The sequence below is a fragment of the Lipotes vexillifer genome, unplaced genomic scaffold, assembly GCF_000442215.2.
Source record: "Lipotes vexillifer unplaced genomic scaffold, Lipotes_vexillifer_v1.1 scaffold182, whole genome shotgun sequence".
In the NCBI taxonomy this organism is placed as follows: domain Eukaryota; kingdom Metazoa; phylum Chordata; class Mammalia; order Artiodactyla; family Lipotidae; genus Lipotes; species Lipotes vexillifer.
The window spans coordinates 7,375,713-7,393,767 of record NW_006798798.1 but is presented as its reverse complement, the minus strand read 5'-3'; the positions used below and the strand labels follow the sequence as shown (position 1 = coordinate 7,393,767).

General features: G+C 41.9%; 2 protein-coding genes and 1 non-coding gene across 3 annotated transcripts in view; 1 reads left to right on the top strand and 2 right to left on the bottom strand.

The window, feature by feature from the left end:
- The window catches only part of LOC103084210 (zinc finger protein 570), a 345,144-nt gene that overhangs the window by 107,154 nt on the left and 219,935 nt on the right, over positions 1-18,055 (bottom strand). The gene's annotated exons all lie outside the window — the stretch shown is intronic.
- Positions 5,431-5,503, bottom strand: TRNAG-CCC (transfer RNA glycine (anticodon CCC)). Its single transcript has one exon. It is a non-coding gene; the product is annotated as a tRNA-Gly (tRNA).
- Positions 14,600-18,055, top strand: part of LOC103072927 (zinc finger protein 345-like) — an 11,095-nt gene continuing 7,639 nt past the window's right edge. Inside the window, exons 1-3 of the mRNA XM_007471084.1 lie at positions 14,600-14,606; positions 16,432-16,544; positions 17,850-17,972. Coding sequence (XP_007471146.1) covers positions 14,600-14,606; positions 16,432-16,544; positions 17,850-17,972 — 243 coding nt within the window. The remainder of the gene's footprint in view (positions 14,607-16,431; positions 16,545-17,849; positions 17,973-18,055) is intronic.

Below are 18,055 nucleotides of genomic sequence, written 5' to 3'. Positions count from 1 at the left end.
TTAAAATAAGTATATAGTTTTGAGAAACTAAGAAAAATTGCAGAAATATCTAAAGACAATGGAATGCATTTGTAAAAATGAAGGTAAAAACTGAAATAGAAAAATGAAAAGTCTAAATGGATGAAAAGCACAAATGGTGTTTCTTGAAGAAAACAATTGTAGAAGTTCTGGTGAAAAAAAGGGAGATAAGCATTATGACTAAGAAACTGACATTACTACAAATTAGAGATTTTATGGGTAGCATATATACCCCTTTTGCCAGTAATTTTGAAAAACTAAAATGCTTATTTTTCAAAAATAGAAATCTCCAGAATTGAGTCAAGAGAGATAGGAACACTCAGTCCAATAAAAACTGAATAAACATCTAGCGATTTCTAAAGAAATTGCCTGATCCTTTTTTTTTTTTTGCGGTACGCGGGCCTCTCACTGTTGTGGCCTCTCCCGTTGCGAGGCACAGGCTCCGGACGGGCAGGCTCAGTGGCCATGGCTCATGGACCCAGGCGCTCCGCGGCATGTGGGATCTTCCCAGACCGGGGCACGAACCCGTGTCCCCTGCCTTGGCAGGCGGACTCTCAACCACTGCGCCACCAGGGAAGCCCGCCTGATCCTTTTTATAGGCAGAATTCCCAAAACTTTAAGGATCTCCTCATAGAATATTTAAACATGAAAGTTTGATATTTAATTCTATGACTCTTGCATAACCTTAATTTTAAACTAAAAGGGGAAAACAACACTTATGGTACCAATTATGAATATTTGTGTAACATCCCAAATAAATCAGTAATTTAAATTCCCAAGTGTATTCAGTTAAATCTAGAGTATTGTTCACTCCAAAAAAGCTGAGCAATATTTCCATAGTTTACACAAAGTCCAAAGATTTCTTTGCAAAAATGTTGATCCATCTGGCATAATTTTCCTTCTACATCAAAAATTTCCTTTAGCATTTATTTTAGTGCAGGTACACTGCCATTAAATATCTCAGCTTTTGTTTGTCAGAATATATATTTTATTTTAATTTTTCTGGATACATTTAGAATTCCAGGTTGACAGAATATATATATGTTCTGTTTTTCTGGAGAACCCTAATATATCCAGACTATGAACATCACTGGGGGACCTTATCCTGCCAACTACCCGCTGCCAGTTTTGCAAAAGTGGCTATGCCATTTTGCATTCCCAGTAGCAATGTATGAGATTTCTATTTGGTCCACAACCTCATCAACAACTGATATGGTGAGTCTTTTCAATTTTAACTATTTTACTGAGCATGTAGCAGAATTACATTGTGGTTTTAATTTGCATTTCTCTGAGAAGTACTGACTTTTGGCATCTTTTCCTATGTCATTTGTTAGACTTAAATGTACGCTTTTGTGAAGTGTCTGTTCAAGGCTATTGCCTATTTTTATTGGGTTGTCTGTCACTTTTTCTCACCAAATGAGAACTCAGGCCAGTTAACACCTTGTTTAAGCCTTATGAAACCCTGAGCAGAAAACCAGTCATGTCATACAGGACTTCTGACCTACAGAACTGTGAGCTAATAAATGGGTGGTTTTTTTAATAGCAAAAATACTGAATTTATTACCAAATGCCAAGTACAAAAAACAGTGGCGTGATGTCTAATTTAATCATGATTTACATCAAGAGAAAAAAAGGCCAAAAATACTCAAATGCAAATGATCAAAAAACACCAGCTATTAAAACTTAGAGGGCTTCCCTGGTGGCGCAGTGGTTGAGAGTCCGCCTGCCGATGCAGGGGACACAGGTTCGTGCCCCGGTCCGGGAAGATCCCACACACCGCGGAGCGGTTGGGCCCGTGAGCCATGGCCGCTGAGTCTGCGCGTCCGGAGGCTGTGCTCCGCAACGGGAGAGGCCACAACAGTGAGAGGCCCGTGTACCGCAAAAAACAAAACAAAACAAAAACTTAGAGAAGGGGACTTCCCTGGTGGCGCAGTGGTTAAGACTCCACCTGCCAATACAGGGTGCATGGGTTTGATCCCTGGTCCGGGAAGATCCCACATGCCGTGCAGCAACTAAGCCCATGTGCCACAACTACTGAGCCTTAGCTCTAGAGCCCATGAGTCACAACTAATGAGCCCACACACCACAACTACTGAAGCCCACGCACCCTGGAGCCTGTGTGCTGCAACTACTGAAGCCTGTGTGCTCTAGGTCCTGTGTGCAGCAACTACTGAGCCCACATGCTGCAACTACTGAAGCCCACACACCTAGAGCCTGTGCTCTGCAACAAGAGAAGCCACTGCAATGAGAAGCCCATGCACCGCAGTGAAGAGTAGCCCCACTCACCGCAACTAGAAAAAGCCTGCATGCAGCAATGAAGACCCAACGCAGCCAAAACAAAACACAAAAACTTAAACAAGATAGGGGACTTTTCACACACATTACTATATCCCCCAAGGCCTCTATGGATGCTTAATAACTGTGAGTGGGTTGAACTGAACCGAATTTAAATGGGTGCTGTTTTAAAATGCTAAGTTTTTGTTAATTTATTATGCCATAATAGAAAACTAAAATAGATTTGGACACCAGAAGTGAGGTGCTGCTGTAACAAATAACTAAAATGTGGGAGTGGGAATAGGAGACTGGAAGAATTGTAAAGAGCACGATAGAAAAAGTCTAGATTGCTTTGAACAACTGTTAGCAGTTCTTAAAGATCTTTGTCAAGCTCACGTACACAAGACAAGGCCTGACTGTTTCAACCAGTAAAATCCTATGAACCACTCTTAGACTTAGACAGTTTATTACTTATGAATACAATGAAAAGACACCAAGCTCCCTATGATCCTTGTTCTAGATGCCAAAAAGGATGGCACTGAAACAAAGGGGCTGGATGAGTGCATTGTGAGTTGTGGGATACTAACTTCATTGCTGAGAAGTCAGTCCTAGACTGCAGTTAGGCAGTTTAATATCCAGCAGTTGTATTCTTTTGTTGGTGGTGTGTTGTTTTGTTTTGTTTTTGCAGCTCTGTTGCGGGGGGGAGCGGTGTTGGGCAGAAAGCCCCATACTTCACCAGAACCTGGAAGGTGATTAGAAACTATCTCAAAACAGCCTCCCAAGTTCTAACACAAGGAGGCAAATGGGAGATGGCCTGGTAGCATCTCATTACTGGCCTCCCACCTTTCATGTTCTAGGAGAATCACAAGGCATTCTGCCAAGACTCAGGTTAGCTCTATTTCAAGCCTTCACCTGCATGGGTCCATGCAACTGTAGTGAACAGTGGAGCTATTGCCTACAATTCCACGCCCCAACCGTTCAGTATCCAGCTAAGAATTCTCAGGATCATAGGCTACCCCATCTGATACTCTCATTAGTTGTATAGATAGAGGCTTGGACCAAATATGTTCCATTGCCTTAAGAAACATAGTGACCACTGACCACAACTATGACTTCTAGTAGGCCCAATCTGGAGCCAAGTCAGCTAAATATGTCCCAGCTGCCATTGGGATCAACCTGAGAGAGCTACACACTTTTTTTCCAAGGCGAAAAATGGGTTGCTCTGCTTTTCCTGTTTCAATGATCCAAGTGTGGCAAGAAATGTTTGCAATGTATACACATATACATCACCTGTACTGGCCAGTGGGAAGTCCAGGGCAATACAATTGTCTATTACCACTCATCCTAGAGAGTTTATAATAATCAATAGTTTGAAAAACAAGAGAATAGGCTAAAGAACATCCTATCAGTGTCGAAAAATAATCTTGTTCTATCATTTCAAGTGGAGGCTGTTCCTTTCTGAAGTCAGCAGCTCTTGGAAGCTTTCTGATTAGGACTATTTGTTGGTCAACAGTTATGTTGACGTGATGGTGACAGTTTGGGATAAACTGGCCAGGTGCTGGACAGGGATAAGAGTTGAGAGAGATTAATGGTCCCACTCTCTACCCTCACCTCAAAAGGTCTAAGTGTTCTATACCCAATGATCAGGGTTGTTCCTCTTCTACAGCCATATGATCGGTCTTCAACCAGTCCCTGCAGCAATCACTTCATTCTTTTTCCAATATCCCCCATGTCTTATTGATACCATATGGCATAACTCATCCCTAGATGCCTCAGCAGTTTCTTACTATACCTGTACTATCCTAGAACCTCCTCCACTCCTGTTGTGTGGACCATGCCAGCACCACCTTAAGAGTCTTCAGCTCGTGGTGATCATTTTGTAATGTATAGTATATTGAATCACTATGTTGTGCACCAGTAACTAAAATAGTGTTGTAGGTCTATTATACTTCATATAATAGACAACAAAAAACAAACAAACAAACTCATAGAAAAAGAGATCAGATTTGTGGTCACCCCAGGCAGTGGGTAGGAGGAGGGGGAATTGGATGAAGGTCGTCAAGAGGTACAATCTTCCAGTTATAAGATCAATAAGTACTAAAGATGTAATATACAACATGATTAATATAATTAATACTGCTGTATGTTACATACAAAAGTTGTTAAGGGAATAAATACTAAGAGCTTTCATCACAAGGAAAAATTAATGTTTTCTCTTTCTTTTGTATCTATATGAGATGATGGATGTTCACTAAACTTATTGTGGTAATCATTTCATGATGTATGTAAGTCAAATATTATGCTGTATACCTTAAACTTATACAGTACTGTATGTCAATTATAGCTCAATGAAACTGGAAGAAAAAAAAGTTAGATATGGGAAGGGATGGGACAAGGAGAACCCTGAAGGAGTCTAGCTTTCCCCTGCCCCAATGTGAGGAGCAGAGTTACAACTGGTCTCAGCACACAATTTTGCCCCAGCCAAGGGCCCAAGTCCAAAAAACAGGAAGGGCTGAAAAGCTGTGGGAGACAGCTAGTACTGACTGCTGGACCTTTACTTCATGTCAGATTTCACGTTATCCTCACAAGCACTCTTGGAGAAAGGTGCTATTAGTCTATTTAAAAATAAAAACTTAGCGAGGGAGAAATGGGGAGGTAATAGTAAAATGGTGCAAGTTTCAGATACACAAGATGAGTAAGTCCTAGAGTTTACTGTACAGCCTAGGGCCTATAGTTAATAATATTGTATTGTATACTTGAGCATTTGCCAGGAGGGAAGATCTGACAGTCTGTGTTCTTATCACACAAAAAATAATAATAAATAAAGAGGGTAGGAGGAAACTTTTGGAGGTGATGGATATGTTTATGGCATTGATTCTGGTGATCATGATCATGATGTGTACTTATCTCCAAACTCATCAAATTAATGCATTATCAGTTTTTTTTGTATTATATCAATTGCACTTAATAAAGTGGGTTTTTTGGGGGGGGGTTAAATATTTATTTATTTATTTGGCTGCACTGGGTCTTAGTTGCGACATGCAGGATCTTCGTTGCGGCACACAGGATCTTCATTGCGGCATGCGGGCTCTTTTAGTTGCAGCATGCAGGCTCTTAGTTGCAGCATGCAGGATCTAGTTCCCTGACCAGGGATTGAACCTGGGTCCCCTGCATTGGGAGTGTGGAGTCTTAACCACTGGACCACCAGGGAAGTCCCAATAAAGTGGGTTTTTTTGTTTTTTAAAGATATTAATGTAGTAGGCAGAGCACAGGCTCTGAACTCAAGAGAGAACTGGTTTTGAATCTCAGTCCTTGCCTTAGCTAACATGAATAAAATTTAAAATTCCTCTGCTTTGAGGATTTTGGGGGGTTACAAAACATAGAATTTGGGCAAGCATATAGGTGATAAAAGGTGATAAACATTATTTTTCCCCTTAAAAATAAAACAAAAATTTAAAACATCACCTCATATTCATGATCATTATCATCAATATCCATAATTGCTAAATTCAGCAAGTACAGCCAGGAGACAAAAGAAGTACTAGGTTAGAGTTTCCCAGCCCCCTTTTCTCCAAGGGTATGTGTGGAAGGCAAAAAGGTAGAGTGAGAAGTTAATTATGTGGATTGGGTTTCTGACAGCAGTCTGGGCCTCTTCCATCCTCTCCAACCTCATAATTAAACATTCTATTTAAATGGAAGGTAACATTTTGGGAGAATTGCCACATTTAGTGCCCAAACTGCCTGTCTTAATTATGTGCTCCACTGGGAGCTGTCTCAGTTGTCCAATTATCTTTTCAGTTTCTCCATCTTTCCATTTTCCATCTTTCAATGGCACTTGCTGCCTGCATATGATACAGGGCATGAAAGGTCCAGTGAATATCCCATGTAGCTGCCTATTGCAGCATATGTTTTGGTTATAAGGTGGCACCATTGTCTGATTGGATATGTTCAGGGAGTCCAAGTAGATAACAATGTAACACATCTATGGCTTAGAGGGCCATACTATTCCATCTAAGAGTCTTTGAAAAGTATGGCCCCCATCTGCTGTGTGGACAGGATGGCAGTGCTATACACTGAAAGGGTGTCTATTGCAGTCAATTCCCACCAGTACCTTTGGGTGGAACAGAGAGAGCCTATATGGTCTATTTTCCAGGATTGGCCAGGTCTGGTACCCCTGGCTATGTGTCCAAGAGTTCTCTTTGCTACTCAACTGCATAGCTGACAGTCTAGGCATGTTTGCTGGGCTTTCCTGACCTCTTGTGCTGGAATCACTATGTCTCATTTTGGGGCTCAGTCCTGAATTATAGATGGATTATCTATACACGTGTGATTGTGAATCCAGGTGGTCATGGCCCTTACCTGGGTCCTTATCTGATGATCTCATAGATTCCATTCCAGTAAATTTCTGTTGTTTTAATCCACCTAGTTTGTGGCACTTTGTTGTAGTAGCCCTAGGAAACTAATATACTGGTTGACAGTGTCAGAAATGTGCTGTGTCCAAAACCCAAGGGGATGTCATTGCCTAGTGGACACATTTTTTGCCATAGGCTCCAGTCTGCATATTGTCAGTTGCTGACACTTGGTCCTCATAAAACCTTTTTCAATGGGAATCCACATGGTTACAACCAAGGGATGTGGGTCTTGTGCAATCTCTTGCCATAATGCTTCATCCTCACAGAGGCTGAAACTTAATTATCCAGTTGGCCCCCCACCAGGTACAACACCACATTGCCAGTGCATTGGCTCCTGCCCATGAGTCAGTGAAAATGTAACAAGGTATATTTTGAGGGGTATTTTCCAGGGGAAGCATACAGCCTGCAGTTCCTCCCATTAAGCAGAGTTCTCTTTTCCATGCACAACTTTAAGCATTTTTCTTTGAGGCTGCACAGCAGCAGTGGTCTAGTACATCCCATCTGTTTTTAACTTAGCTGATATGTCCATGAGCCAGGCCCAGGAATACTCAGGAATCTTAGTGTATTGAAGCTCCCTAGAAGCTCAAGGTGCTGGAACAGACACTGCATCTGACATAACTGTATCTGGAGAATGACTAGTCACTTATTCATGTAGATGTGAAATGCCATGAATGACCAGTTTGCTTCTTTTCTGGATATTCCATTTCCACTTAATAATGAATGCTGTTGTACAATATTCACTTTGTTGGTATTCACATTTCTAACCCAGGATAGGGATGTTTGTGTAACACAACCTGCTATTGGTTTGTTATTCTTCAGTATCCAGTGACTAATAATGAGCCAGTAATTGTCTCCGAAATGGGGTATTTTTTTTGTACTGGCTTGAATAGTGTCCCCTCCAAATTCATGGCTACCTGGAACACATAAATGTGACTTACTTATTTGGGAATACAGTCTTTGCAGATATAATCAAGTTAAGATGAGGTTACACTGGATTAGGGTGGGCCCTAAATGCAATATGACTGGTGTCATATTTTTAAAAAAGGCAAATTAGGACACAGTGACACAGCCATATGAAGAGAACGCCATGTGATAACAGAGCCAGAGATTGGAGTGATATGTCTACAGGCTAAGGAATGCCAAGAATTGCCAGAAACCACCAGAAATAAGGAAAAAACAAGGAAAGATTCTCCCCTAGAGCCTTCAGAGAGGCCAACACCTTGATTTCGGACTTCTGGCCTTCAGAACTGTGAGACAATAAATTTCTGTTGTTTTAAACCAGCTAGTTTGAGGTACTTTGTTGTGGCAGTCCTAGGAAACTAATAATACTCGTTGATGGTGTCAGACACGTGCATGTCCAAAACCCAAGGGAATGCCATTGCCTAGTGACCACATCTTTTTGCCACAGGCTCCAGTCTGCATAAATGTCAGTTGCTGACACTTGCAGCTCAAAAGGCTTGTTAGGGCTGACTGGCCAGAATGGAAGGGCAGCCTGTACAGCTTGTTGGATAGTTTCTAAGGCCTGTTATTGGACAGTGCCCCTTTTGAGTGATCTTATATAGTGAGTTAGGAGGATCCTCATGTGAGGTATGAAGTGCCTCCAACACCCAAACGTGCCTATCACATGTTGTGCCTCATTTTGTTTGCTGAAGCTTTTAAGGCCAACAATTTTTCTTTAAAAAGCTCAGGGCTTTTTCTCTGGGCAGCCCACCTGGTTTCCAAGAACCTTCCTTCAGTGTTTAGCCCCTGTATCTTATTGGGATCTTAATCTTCCAGCCCAGGTTCAGATAATTGACTCATCTTATGAAAGGCAGTCTATATGCTGTGCTTAGCCCTTCCAATCAGAATAATGCCATCAATGTAATGGTAACAGGACATCTCTGGTAATATTTCAGCCTTTTTAGATCTCGGCCTATTCACTAACGATGAATGGTGAAAAGTTTAGGTAGCCTGTGGCAACATGATAAAATAAAGGTAATTAGAAACTTGTGGAGGCAAATTGGCACTGATTTGCAGAATGCAACAGGATGCTGAGAAGGTATTAGCAATGTCCACCAACCAGGGCAAGACAGACTCCTTCAGTCTGCATTACAGACTCTGTGATTGTTAATATTGGAACTGCACGTGTGAGAGAGACTACCTGCCACACTGAGCTTCTGGTAGTTCACAGTCCAGAGCCAGATAGCATTGTCTTTTTCACTGGCCACTGAGGGCCATTATGTGACATAGTTTCTTTAAGCACCTCTTCCTCCACTAGCTCCTTGATCAGTATAGTGACCTCTGACCTCTTCTACTCCCTCTGTCCTCCTTCACCAGCACCCTACACTACCTCACAGTAACTACATGACTATAGTGATGGGTGGGATAGGGAGGGTGGGAGGGAGGGAGGGAGACAAAGAGGGAAGAGATATGGGAACATATGTATATGTATAACTGATTCACTCTGTTATAAAGCAGAAACTAACACACCATTGTAAAGCAATTATACCCCAATAAAGATGTTAAAAAAACTACAAAATTCTTGAACACATCTCTTGGTGTTTATGTGCATATGTTTCTGTTGGGTATGTATCAAAGAGTAGAACTGCTGGGTTATAGGGTATGTATACATTCAATTTTGGTAGATAATGAGGGAGGGAGGGAGGGAGGGAGACAAAGAGGGAAGAGATATGGGAACATATGTATATGTATAACTGATTCACTCTGTTATAAAGCAGAAACTAACACACCATTGTAAAGCAATTATACCCCAATAAAGATGTTAAAAAAAAAAAAAAAGAAGTCTAGTGGCTCCAGGTTGGGTACTTGCATCACTACTACTGTTCTAATTGTGGCATTTCCCCATTGGGAACATCCCTAATGGTCAAGAGAATTATTACCTATAATTAACACATCTATTACCACAACACATTCAGCAGTATCAGTTACAACCACTTGAATGGGTATTGCTCCAAAAGAGTCCACCTATAAAGTTATAGCAGTCTATTGATCAATCTGGAAATTACTTTCCAAATTATTTCTGGAAGTTATTATTAACTGCTTCAAGTAATTTTTTTGACCACACCCAAGGGTGCTTTCTAGCACCGCAGTAACTTATGTCCCAATGTCCAAAAGGGCTTAAAATGTTTGGCAACCTTGGTCACTGTCAAGTCCCCAACATACCTTGACCAGTGCAGGTGGCCTTGGGTCCCTCTTAGGGAAGGATGGACCTTTGCCTTTACTCCAGTCCTATTTGTTCTTAAAGGCGGTAAGGAAAGAGAGGCACTATTGAAGGCGCTGGATCAACACCAATCTAAACAGTACAGACCTCTACAAGAGGATCCAGATTCTCTTGGTCCTCTTCCTGTTTGCCCAAATTAATACTAAAGCTGGCAGGTATCTTCCCCTGTTACAGAAGATATACAAATGGACACATCAGGTAAATTCAAATGAAAACCACCATGCACCCACGAGAAAGGTTAAAAAGGAAACACATAAAGTGTGTGTTAGGTATACAGAGCAACTGTAACTATAATACATAGCTGCAATCGCAAAACCACTTTGGAAAACTGTTTGGCAATGTATTACTATAGTTAAACATATGCATAACCTATGACCCAGCAATTCCCCTCCAAGAATCACACATATACACAGCAAAATACACAAATGAGACTGTTCAAAAGCACTATTCCTAGTAGCCCCAAGCTAAAAACAAGCCAAATACCATCAACAATGAGAGTAAGCGAACTTTATCAATTAATCTCACAAACTGAATATTTGGCAAAAGAAGCAGACCAAAGGGGTTAGAAAGTGTGCATACAATATGATTGCATTTATGTTCAGTTCAAAATCAGGCAAAACAAATCTGTAATGTTTTAAGTCATGTGATGGATATCTTTACAGGAGACCAGTAGGGGACTTCTGGGGTGCCAGTTATGAAACTGATCAGAACACAGTGGGGGCCTCCTGGGCATAAAAACCTTTCTGTGTCCCCAGTTTCTTATTTGCAGGATAAAGGCTTCAGCCTCCTAGACCTTCCTGAATACCAAAGAGCAGATTCAAACAGTTGCTAATCAAGGAAGTAAGGGAATGCAGAAGCCAAGAATGAGCAGTCAAGAAACTATAGTGCATGGGACTTCCCTGGTGGTCCAGTGGTTAAGGCTCCATGCTCCTAATGCAGGGGGCATGGGTTCAATCCCTGGTCTGGGAACTAAGATCCCACATGCTAAGTGGCATGGCCAAAAAAAATAAAAGAAAGAAAAGAAACCATAATGTAACCATTAAAGCAGGATCCTGGTTCCTCCTCAAGGGATATACATAATCATATCTTCGCGTTCTTCTGCAGGAACTAAGGCTCCCACCTAGGTGGAGGATGGTAACTTCAGGCTGAGCACAAGAGTCCTGGAACACTGCCCTATTACCTCACCACCAGTCAGAAGAAAGTCACACACCCTGCAGCCCTCACCCCAAATTTTGCCTGTTAAAACCAGCAGGGAGTTTGGGGTTTTTGAGCACAAGCCACCTGTTCTCCTTACTTGGACCTGCAATAAACCTTTCTCTGCTCCAAACTCCAACACCTCAGTTTGGCCTCACTGTGCTTCAGACACACGAACTTGTATTCAGTAACAATTACTCTAAGTTCGAGCAATTTATGAAAAGTCACCCATCTTTAACAATTTGGGCACTTTTTGGCATGTTACATTCAGAAAGTGGACTTTAAACACTTTATTTATTTATTTTTTACTCATAAAAACTGTATCAGGAACAGCTGCACAACCACACCCCCAAGGTCACAAACTGAAGCAAATGCACTCACCAGCAGTAAAGGGTCACTCTCCTTACGTCCTCCTCCACAGGCCAGGCTGCAGTAACGGCCTGGAGATTCATCTCCTTCAGCCTCCTCGGAATCCGCTCCATCTTCCCTTCCACCTGCCAGAGGCTTCGGACTCTGTTGCGGCAACCAGCGCCAACCCGTGGTAAGCTGAGGCTGAGACAACAGGACGACCCCTTTTGACCCTCTGGGGCTCCTCGTCCATACTACATGTCCCAGAAGTCCCCGCGGCCGGAAATAAGCTGCCCGCCAGAGCGCGACCGGAGGTGCCAGAGCGCGACCGGAGGTGCCAGAGCGCGACCGGAGGTGCCAGAGCGCGACCGGAGGTGCCACATCACAGCTGGGACGGCAGACGCGCGGAGTGATTTGCGGAGTCGGCGGAGGACCCGCTGGTCGCGGCTTGTATTCTTGCGGGGAGTACGGTTCTGAGAGGGGCTCGGAAGGCTTGCGTTGCTGGCTCTCTCGGATCTTTTGGGTACTGGACTACATTTTCCAGAAGCCTGCGGGTGTAATGTTACTTCCTACTAGGTTGTCAGCGCTGTTAATGCTGGAACGAGCTGAGCCGCGCAGCGGCTGAGGGAGCGCGGACTGTTTATGTGGACCGGACCACTGGGACCCGGCAGGACGCCGGAGAAGCAGAAGGTGAGGCGTTGTCTGAGCCCCGGGACAAAGACCGGCCGTGTCTAGAGCCTCAGGCCTTAGCACGCCACTGTGTGTGTGTGTGTGTGTGTGTGTGTGTGTATAACGTGATGTGCCTGTGGGACTGCATGATTTTGTGTGACCACTTGAGAGAGTGGTAATTGTGTCTTCAGACGTGAGAGCGGTTGTGTTAAGCTGCGAGAATGACCAGATAAAGAAGCTTGTCTCCAAGTCACAGACCTGATCTCAGAATGAGAATTTTAGAGCCAGAAACAGCCTCAAGTTCGGGGGGCTGAGAAGAGAGGAGGCAAAAATCGAGGTAGTAAGATTCCAGTTTCCCCTCAGGAATCCACCTGGGGAGCCCTATGCGGATTCTCGACTTCCACTCTGGTTCCCAAAGAGGGAGGGCATCATTGCTCAGGTCAGTCGCTGAGCTTCGGCTGAGTGTCTACTTTAACTTGTGGGGTGGGGCAGGGAGAGTAGAAGATGTTTGGTTCTAACAAAGAACCAAAGAAAGGCTTGGTGTCTCAAGATTATTTAACTCTTACCAACTTCTCTGACACAGGTGACCAGAGAACAAGGGAAGAGTAGCTGTTGGACAGCTAAGATTTTTATCCAAGGTAAGTTGTTTTTCTCTTGTCTCTGAATTGCTTTCAGGATTTTCAGGATATATCTTTCTGTCCTCGAAAATCTATAGCAAGGATCTTTTTAGTGATCTGGTTTTTGGGCGTTGCTATTCCAAAGAATAATGGGCATGGGGGGAGGTTAGAGGAATGGACCCAAAGAAGATGTTCCACTCCATTTCTCTCCTTTTAACCTGAGGTACACATATTCGTGTGCCAAATATTTTAATGCCGCCTGTATACTTAGTACTTTTCTAAGATTTTTGAAGGAATAGAATAAATCCCACAGAGTGAAATTTGAAGCCTTTCTTTTAGTATTTTCTTCTCAATTTTATTGTTTAAGAGATGATATTGTAAGTATTTAAAAGGTTCAAAAGAGCATTCAGCAAATTCTCCCTCCCAGCTCTGCCCTTAGTCACAGAGTTTTCCCACTTCAGAGGGCAACCAGTGTGACTAGTTTCTTGAGTACTTCCAGGGGGATTCTATGCATATATTAGTACATTACAGGCTTATTCATTTTTTATAGCTGAACTGTATTCCATATTTCTTCCATGTTTAAAAACTGACCCTTACTAACTTTCAGATGGCTATCAGTCTTTTACTATTGTAAACGGTGGTAGGATAAATATAGATGCTCATTTGATGAGTTTATTAGTAGAATGAATGCTACTTTCTGGGCCAACTTATGTGTAGACTTTAAATTTTAATACTTCTTGCTATATTTTCCCTCAGGCTCTATCATTACTTTACTAATCACTATTTTTTGATTTTATGTTTTATTCAAGGTACTTTGCTAGTTGTTGGAAAGCTTAAGAAAATTATTAATATGCTATTGTAGAGTTTTCAAACTATGGTGTTGTTACCTTATTTTTTGTGTATGTGGTAAAATCAATTCACTGAGCCATGATCAGCATTTTTTAAAACTTTTTATTATGAAAAATTCAAACTGTACAAAAATAGACAAAATAGTAATGAACCTCTATGTACCATCCTTTGTTCAGCTTCAATAATGATTTACTCATAGCTAATCTTGTTTGATCTATACCTCTGCCCACCCCAGAATTATTTTGTAGCAAATGCCAGATGTTGTTGTATTACTTCATCCATAAACATTTCAGTGTGTATTGTGAATGATGAGTCTTTTAAAAAGCTTAATCACAATACCATTATTTTCTCTCAAACAATATTTCTTTAATATCAGATATCCAGTTAGAGTTTAGACTGCCTCTCCGGGCGTATCTTTTTAAAATTTTAAAATTTCTTTGAATCTGGGTCCAAATAAGACCTATGTGTTGCGATTGGTTTATAATGTATTTGTTGAAAAAACTGGGCGATTTGTTCTGTATAGTTCCCCACAGTCTGGTATCATTAACATGTTTTTCTGTATTTCCTATAGATTAAGAGCCTTAGCCTACATGCACCAATTTGAATTTCCTGGATGGGATCAGAAGGAGATCCCAGATTAATTTTCAACACCTTATAATCCAAATATTGGGGAAGGTTTCCTGGGTAGGGAAAGTTCAGGCTCAAATGGATCACATACCAGGTGGACAGTTGCTTCTCCCATTGGACCATCTATGGTTAATGGGTCTGAGGAGAGTATGTGCCCTCAATCTTAGGGAAAGTTCAGGCTCAAATGGATCACATACCAGGTGGACAGTTGCTTCTCCCATTGGACCATCTATGGTTAATGGGTCTGAGGAGAGTATGTGCCCTCAATCTGACTTACAGCCCTTATGAAATGGCAGCAGGATTGAAAATCCATAAAGTTAGAGGGAGACATTATTGTTAAAAGACCTCATATGTGATGAGTCTTCATGTGCATGGAGGGTGAGACATACTCCCTCTAAATATAGGAAATAGTGATAAGGAGGTTTCCTAAAGTTTCTTTGAGATGTGAGTCAGACAGGGCGCCTTAAATTAAGAGAGATTAAGGCTTGAGGCAAGAGAGAGACACATGTAGGTGTCCTTTTGCCACACTGCCATTTATTTATCTATTCTTCACATCTTTATTGGAGTATAAATGCTTTATAATATTGTGTTAGTTTATGGTGTACAACAAAGTGAATCAGCTATATGTATACATATATCCCCATACACACTGCCACTTAAAAGGGAGCTGTTTAGGGGCTTCCCTGGTGGCGCAGTGGTTGAGAGTCCACCTGCTGATGCAGGGGACACGGGTTCGTGCCCCGGTCAGGGAAGATCCCACATGCCATGGAGCAGCTGGGCCTGTGAGCCATGGCCGCTGAGCCTGCGCGTCCGGAGCCTGTGCTCCGCAACGAGAGGCCACAACAGTGAGAGGCCCGCATACCGCAAAAAAAAAAAAAAAAAAAGGGAGCTGTTTAAAGAGACCATTGTGTCTCTTAATTAAGCCAGCTGCCTGGGACCTATTGGGAGATGTAAGTTCCATTGAATGTCTTTCACAAGAGCCCAGCATTGTGTGTTTTGAGAAGTGAAATGTATGCCTTGGTCACTACTAGTAATGTCTTGAACTCTGAAGGGAATAAGGATTGTCTTGGTGAGTCCTTGTATATGTAGAGACGAGTGACTTTGATTTATATTTGAGTATCTGTAAGGCAAGAGATTCCCAGATTTCTTTACCCTTAAAGGGACAACTCTTAGGCAATGGCCCAAGAGTTTGTAAAAATGTGTAGATGGGACCATTTGTTTGTCAGGACATTTGTGCAGAGATGACTTCCTAAAGTTTGACCACTTGTCTGATCCTTGGATCCTGTCCTTTATGGGGGACATCCTAGTTAAGGAATGGAAAGCAGCAACATTCCACTTAGCTCCATCACCTATGATGGTGGCAGTGCTATTCATAAAGTCTGTGGGCTCACATTGCTGTTTACTTAGTTAACCCCAGGGGGATTCCTAGTCAAGGGCTCTGAGGGAGGGGTGACCTCCTCTAGCACCATGGCATCTGGCAAGGGACTAAGGACAGGGAAGACCACTCCCTCCTGTAGGTGGAACATTCCAGAGGGCTCAGGCTTGGCTGAGCCTATGGGATGTACCTGTGCTGAGTTTGTGGGGGTGCTGCCTCCCTGATCCAAGGCATAGTAGGCATCTGGGTTCAGAGAGTCCCAGGCTTAGGGTCTTTGAAAGCCTTTATCTCCAAGAGATCTTAGTATATAGCCAGCAGTTGTCACTCTAATGGTGTATAGCATAGGGCCAAAAGGGGCACTTTCTTGCATCTTAAGCCTGTAGGCACCTGGTGGCCGTCAGAGGGGGTTCAGAGGCATGAGAGGAGGTTGCTGCAGCCTCTGCAGAGAAGGAGTCTCTGAGAGCACTAACAGGAGTGACTGCTGATTTTAATTTGAACAGATTCTGGAGCCTTTTGTTAGCAGGGTTCCTTTCCAAGGTGGGATGATTTGTAAGTAATGGCATCAGTGAGATTAACTAAAATTTGTAAGTAAGGAATATGTTGCTTCCAGACCCAAATAAGACTGAAAGACATTATGGTTGCTGAAAGATTTTACTGTAGTTTCTTGACAGTGTCAGGCATAGAGTTGCCCTGTTTTACTTTTCAGGAATTTAACGAAGGTGTCAGGGCTTTGCATTATGTGTGAGGCAGTGGCCTATGTCTTTTTTTGTGAGCTCTTTTGTGAGTATTTTTATGTCCTTAATGAGCATGTTAAATGAATCTCCTCAGAGGAGGATGTCGTCCATATAATGTCATACCTGCGCTCCTGGAAAAAGGTGGATGCAGTTAAGATTGTGTACAATGGCAAGGCTACTGAGGTATGCGTGGGTAGCCTGGCAAAGGTACGTTGTGTTAGACCTTGATAAAAGAAATATTTAGGGTGTGGGTTTAGCAAACTTCCTGTGAAGAGGAATTGAGAGTTTTTAGCCATGACATCAACATTGGGTCAAGACAGCACTTGTGAAATATTTTATCACAGGCTCGTACCTCATGCCACACACAAAAATTTACTCAAAATGCACCATCGACCTAAATGTAAGAGTACAAGCAGCCAAAGGGGAAAAAAATACATAAATTGGATTTCCTCAAAATTAAAAACTTTCAAGCTTCAAGGGACACCACCAAGAAAGTGAAGATACAGCCCACAAAGTGGGACCCGAAATTTGAAAATCCCAAGTTCAGGAAGGGAATTGTATTTTGGAATATATGAGCTATTATTACAACTGAAATAAAAAGACCAATAACCAAAAATTTTTTCTTTTTTCTTCCTTTTTCCTTTTGGCCACGCCATGACACATTCCACAACCAGGGATCGAACCTGTGTGCCCTGCAGTGGAAGCATGGAGTCTGAACCACTTGGACCTCCAGGGAAGTACCACCAAATTTTTTAAATGAGCAAAGAATTGGATTACACATTTCTCCAAAGAAAATACACAAATGACAAATAAGCACATAAAGATGTTCAACATCATTGCAGAAATGCAAATCAAAATCATGACATACCACTTCAGACCCACTAGAATGAATTTAATCCAAAAGATGGCGAAGATGTGGAAAAAATGGAACTTTGATATATTGGTGGAACTGTAAGATGATGCAGCTGCTTTGAAAAAGAGTTGGCAGTTCCTCAAAAAGGTAAACATGGAGTTACCATATGATCCAGCAATTCTATTCCTAGGTGTATATATCTAAGAGAAATGAAACATATGTCCACACAAAAACATGTACATGAATGTTCTTAGTGGCATTATTCTTAGTAACAATAAGTGAAAACAATGCAAATGTCCATCAACTGATGAATGGGAAAAATGTGGTGTATCCATACAGTGGAACATTATTTAGCAATATGTATAAAGGCAAAGGTACTAATCTATGCTGCAACATATGCTAACCTTGAAACATTATGCTATGTGAGAGAAGCCCATCACAAAGACCACATATTATATGATTCCATTTATATGAAATGACTAGAATAAGCATATGTGTAGATATAAAGAGTGGATTAGCAGTTGCCAGGGTCTGAGGCAACAAGAGTGGGAAGTGACTGCTAAGGGGTATGGGGTTTTAGATAATGAGAATATTCTAAAATTAGATGGTTGTGCATCTCTGTGAGTATACTAAAAACCACTCAGTTGTATTTTTAAAAGGATGAATTTATGGAATGTGAGTTATATGTTAGTGAAGCTGTTACGAAAAGAAACAAGTATAAGGAAGATTCTATAGCCAGTGGGGGCAGAGTGGTTAAATTCACAGACCTGTTTGCTGATCATGTAAGTGTTAATTTTATAAAGAATCTAGCGCATGGTATGTGCTCTATGGAAATTATTTGTTGTACAGCCACTTTCTCAAGTCA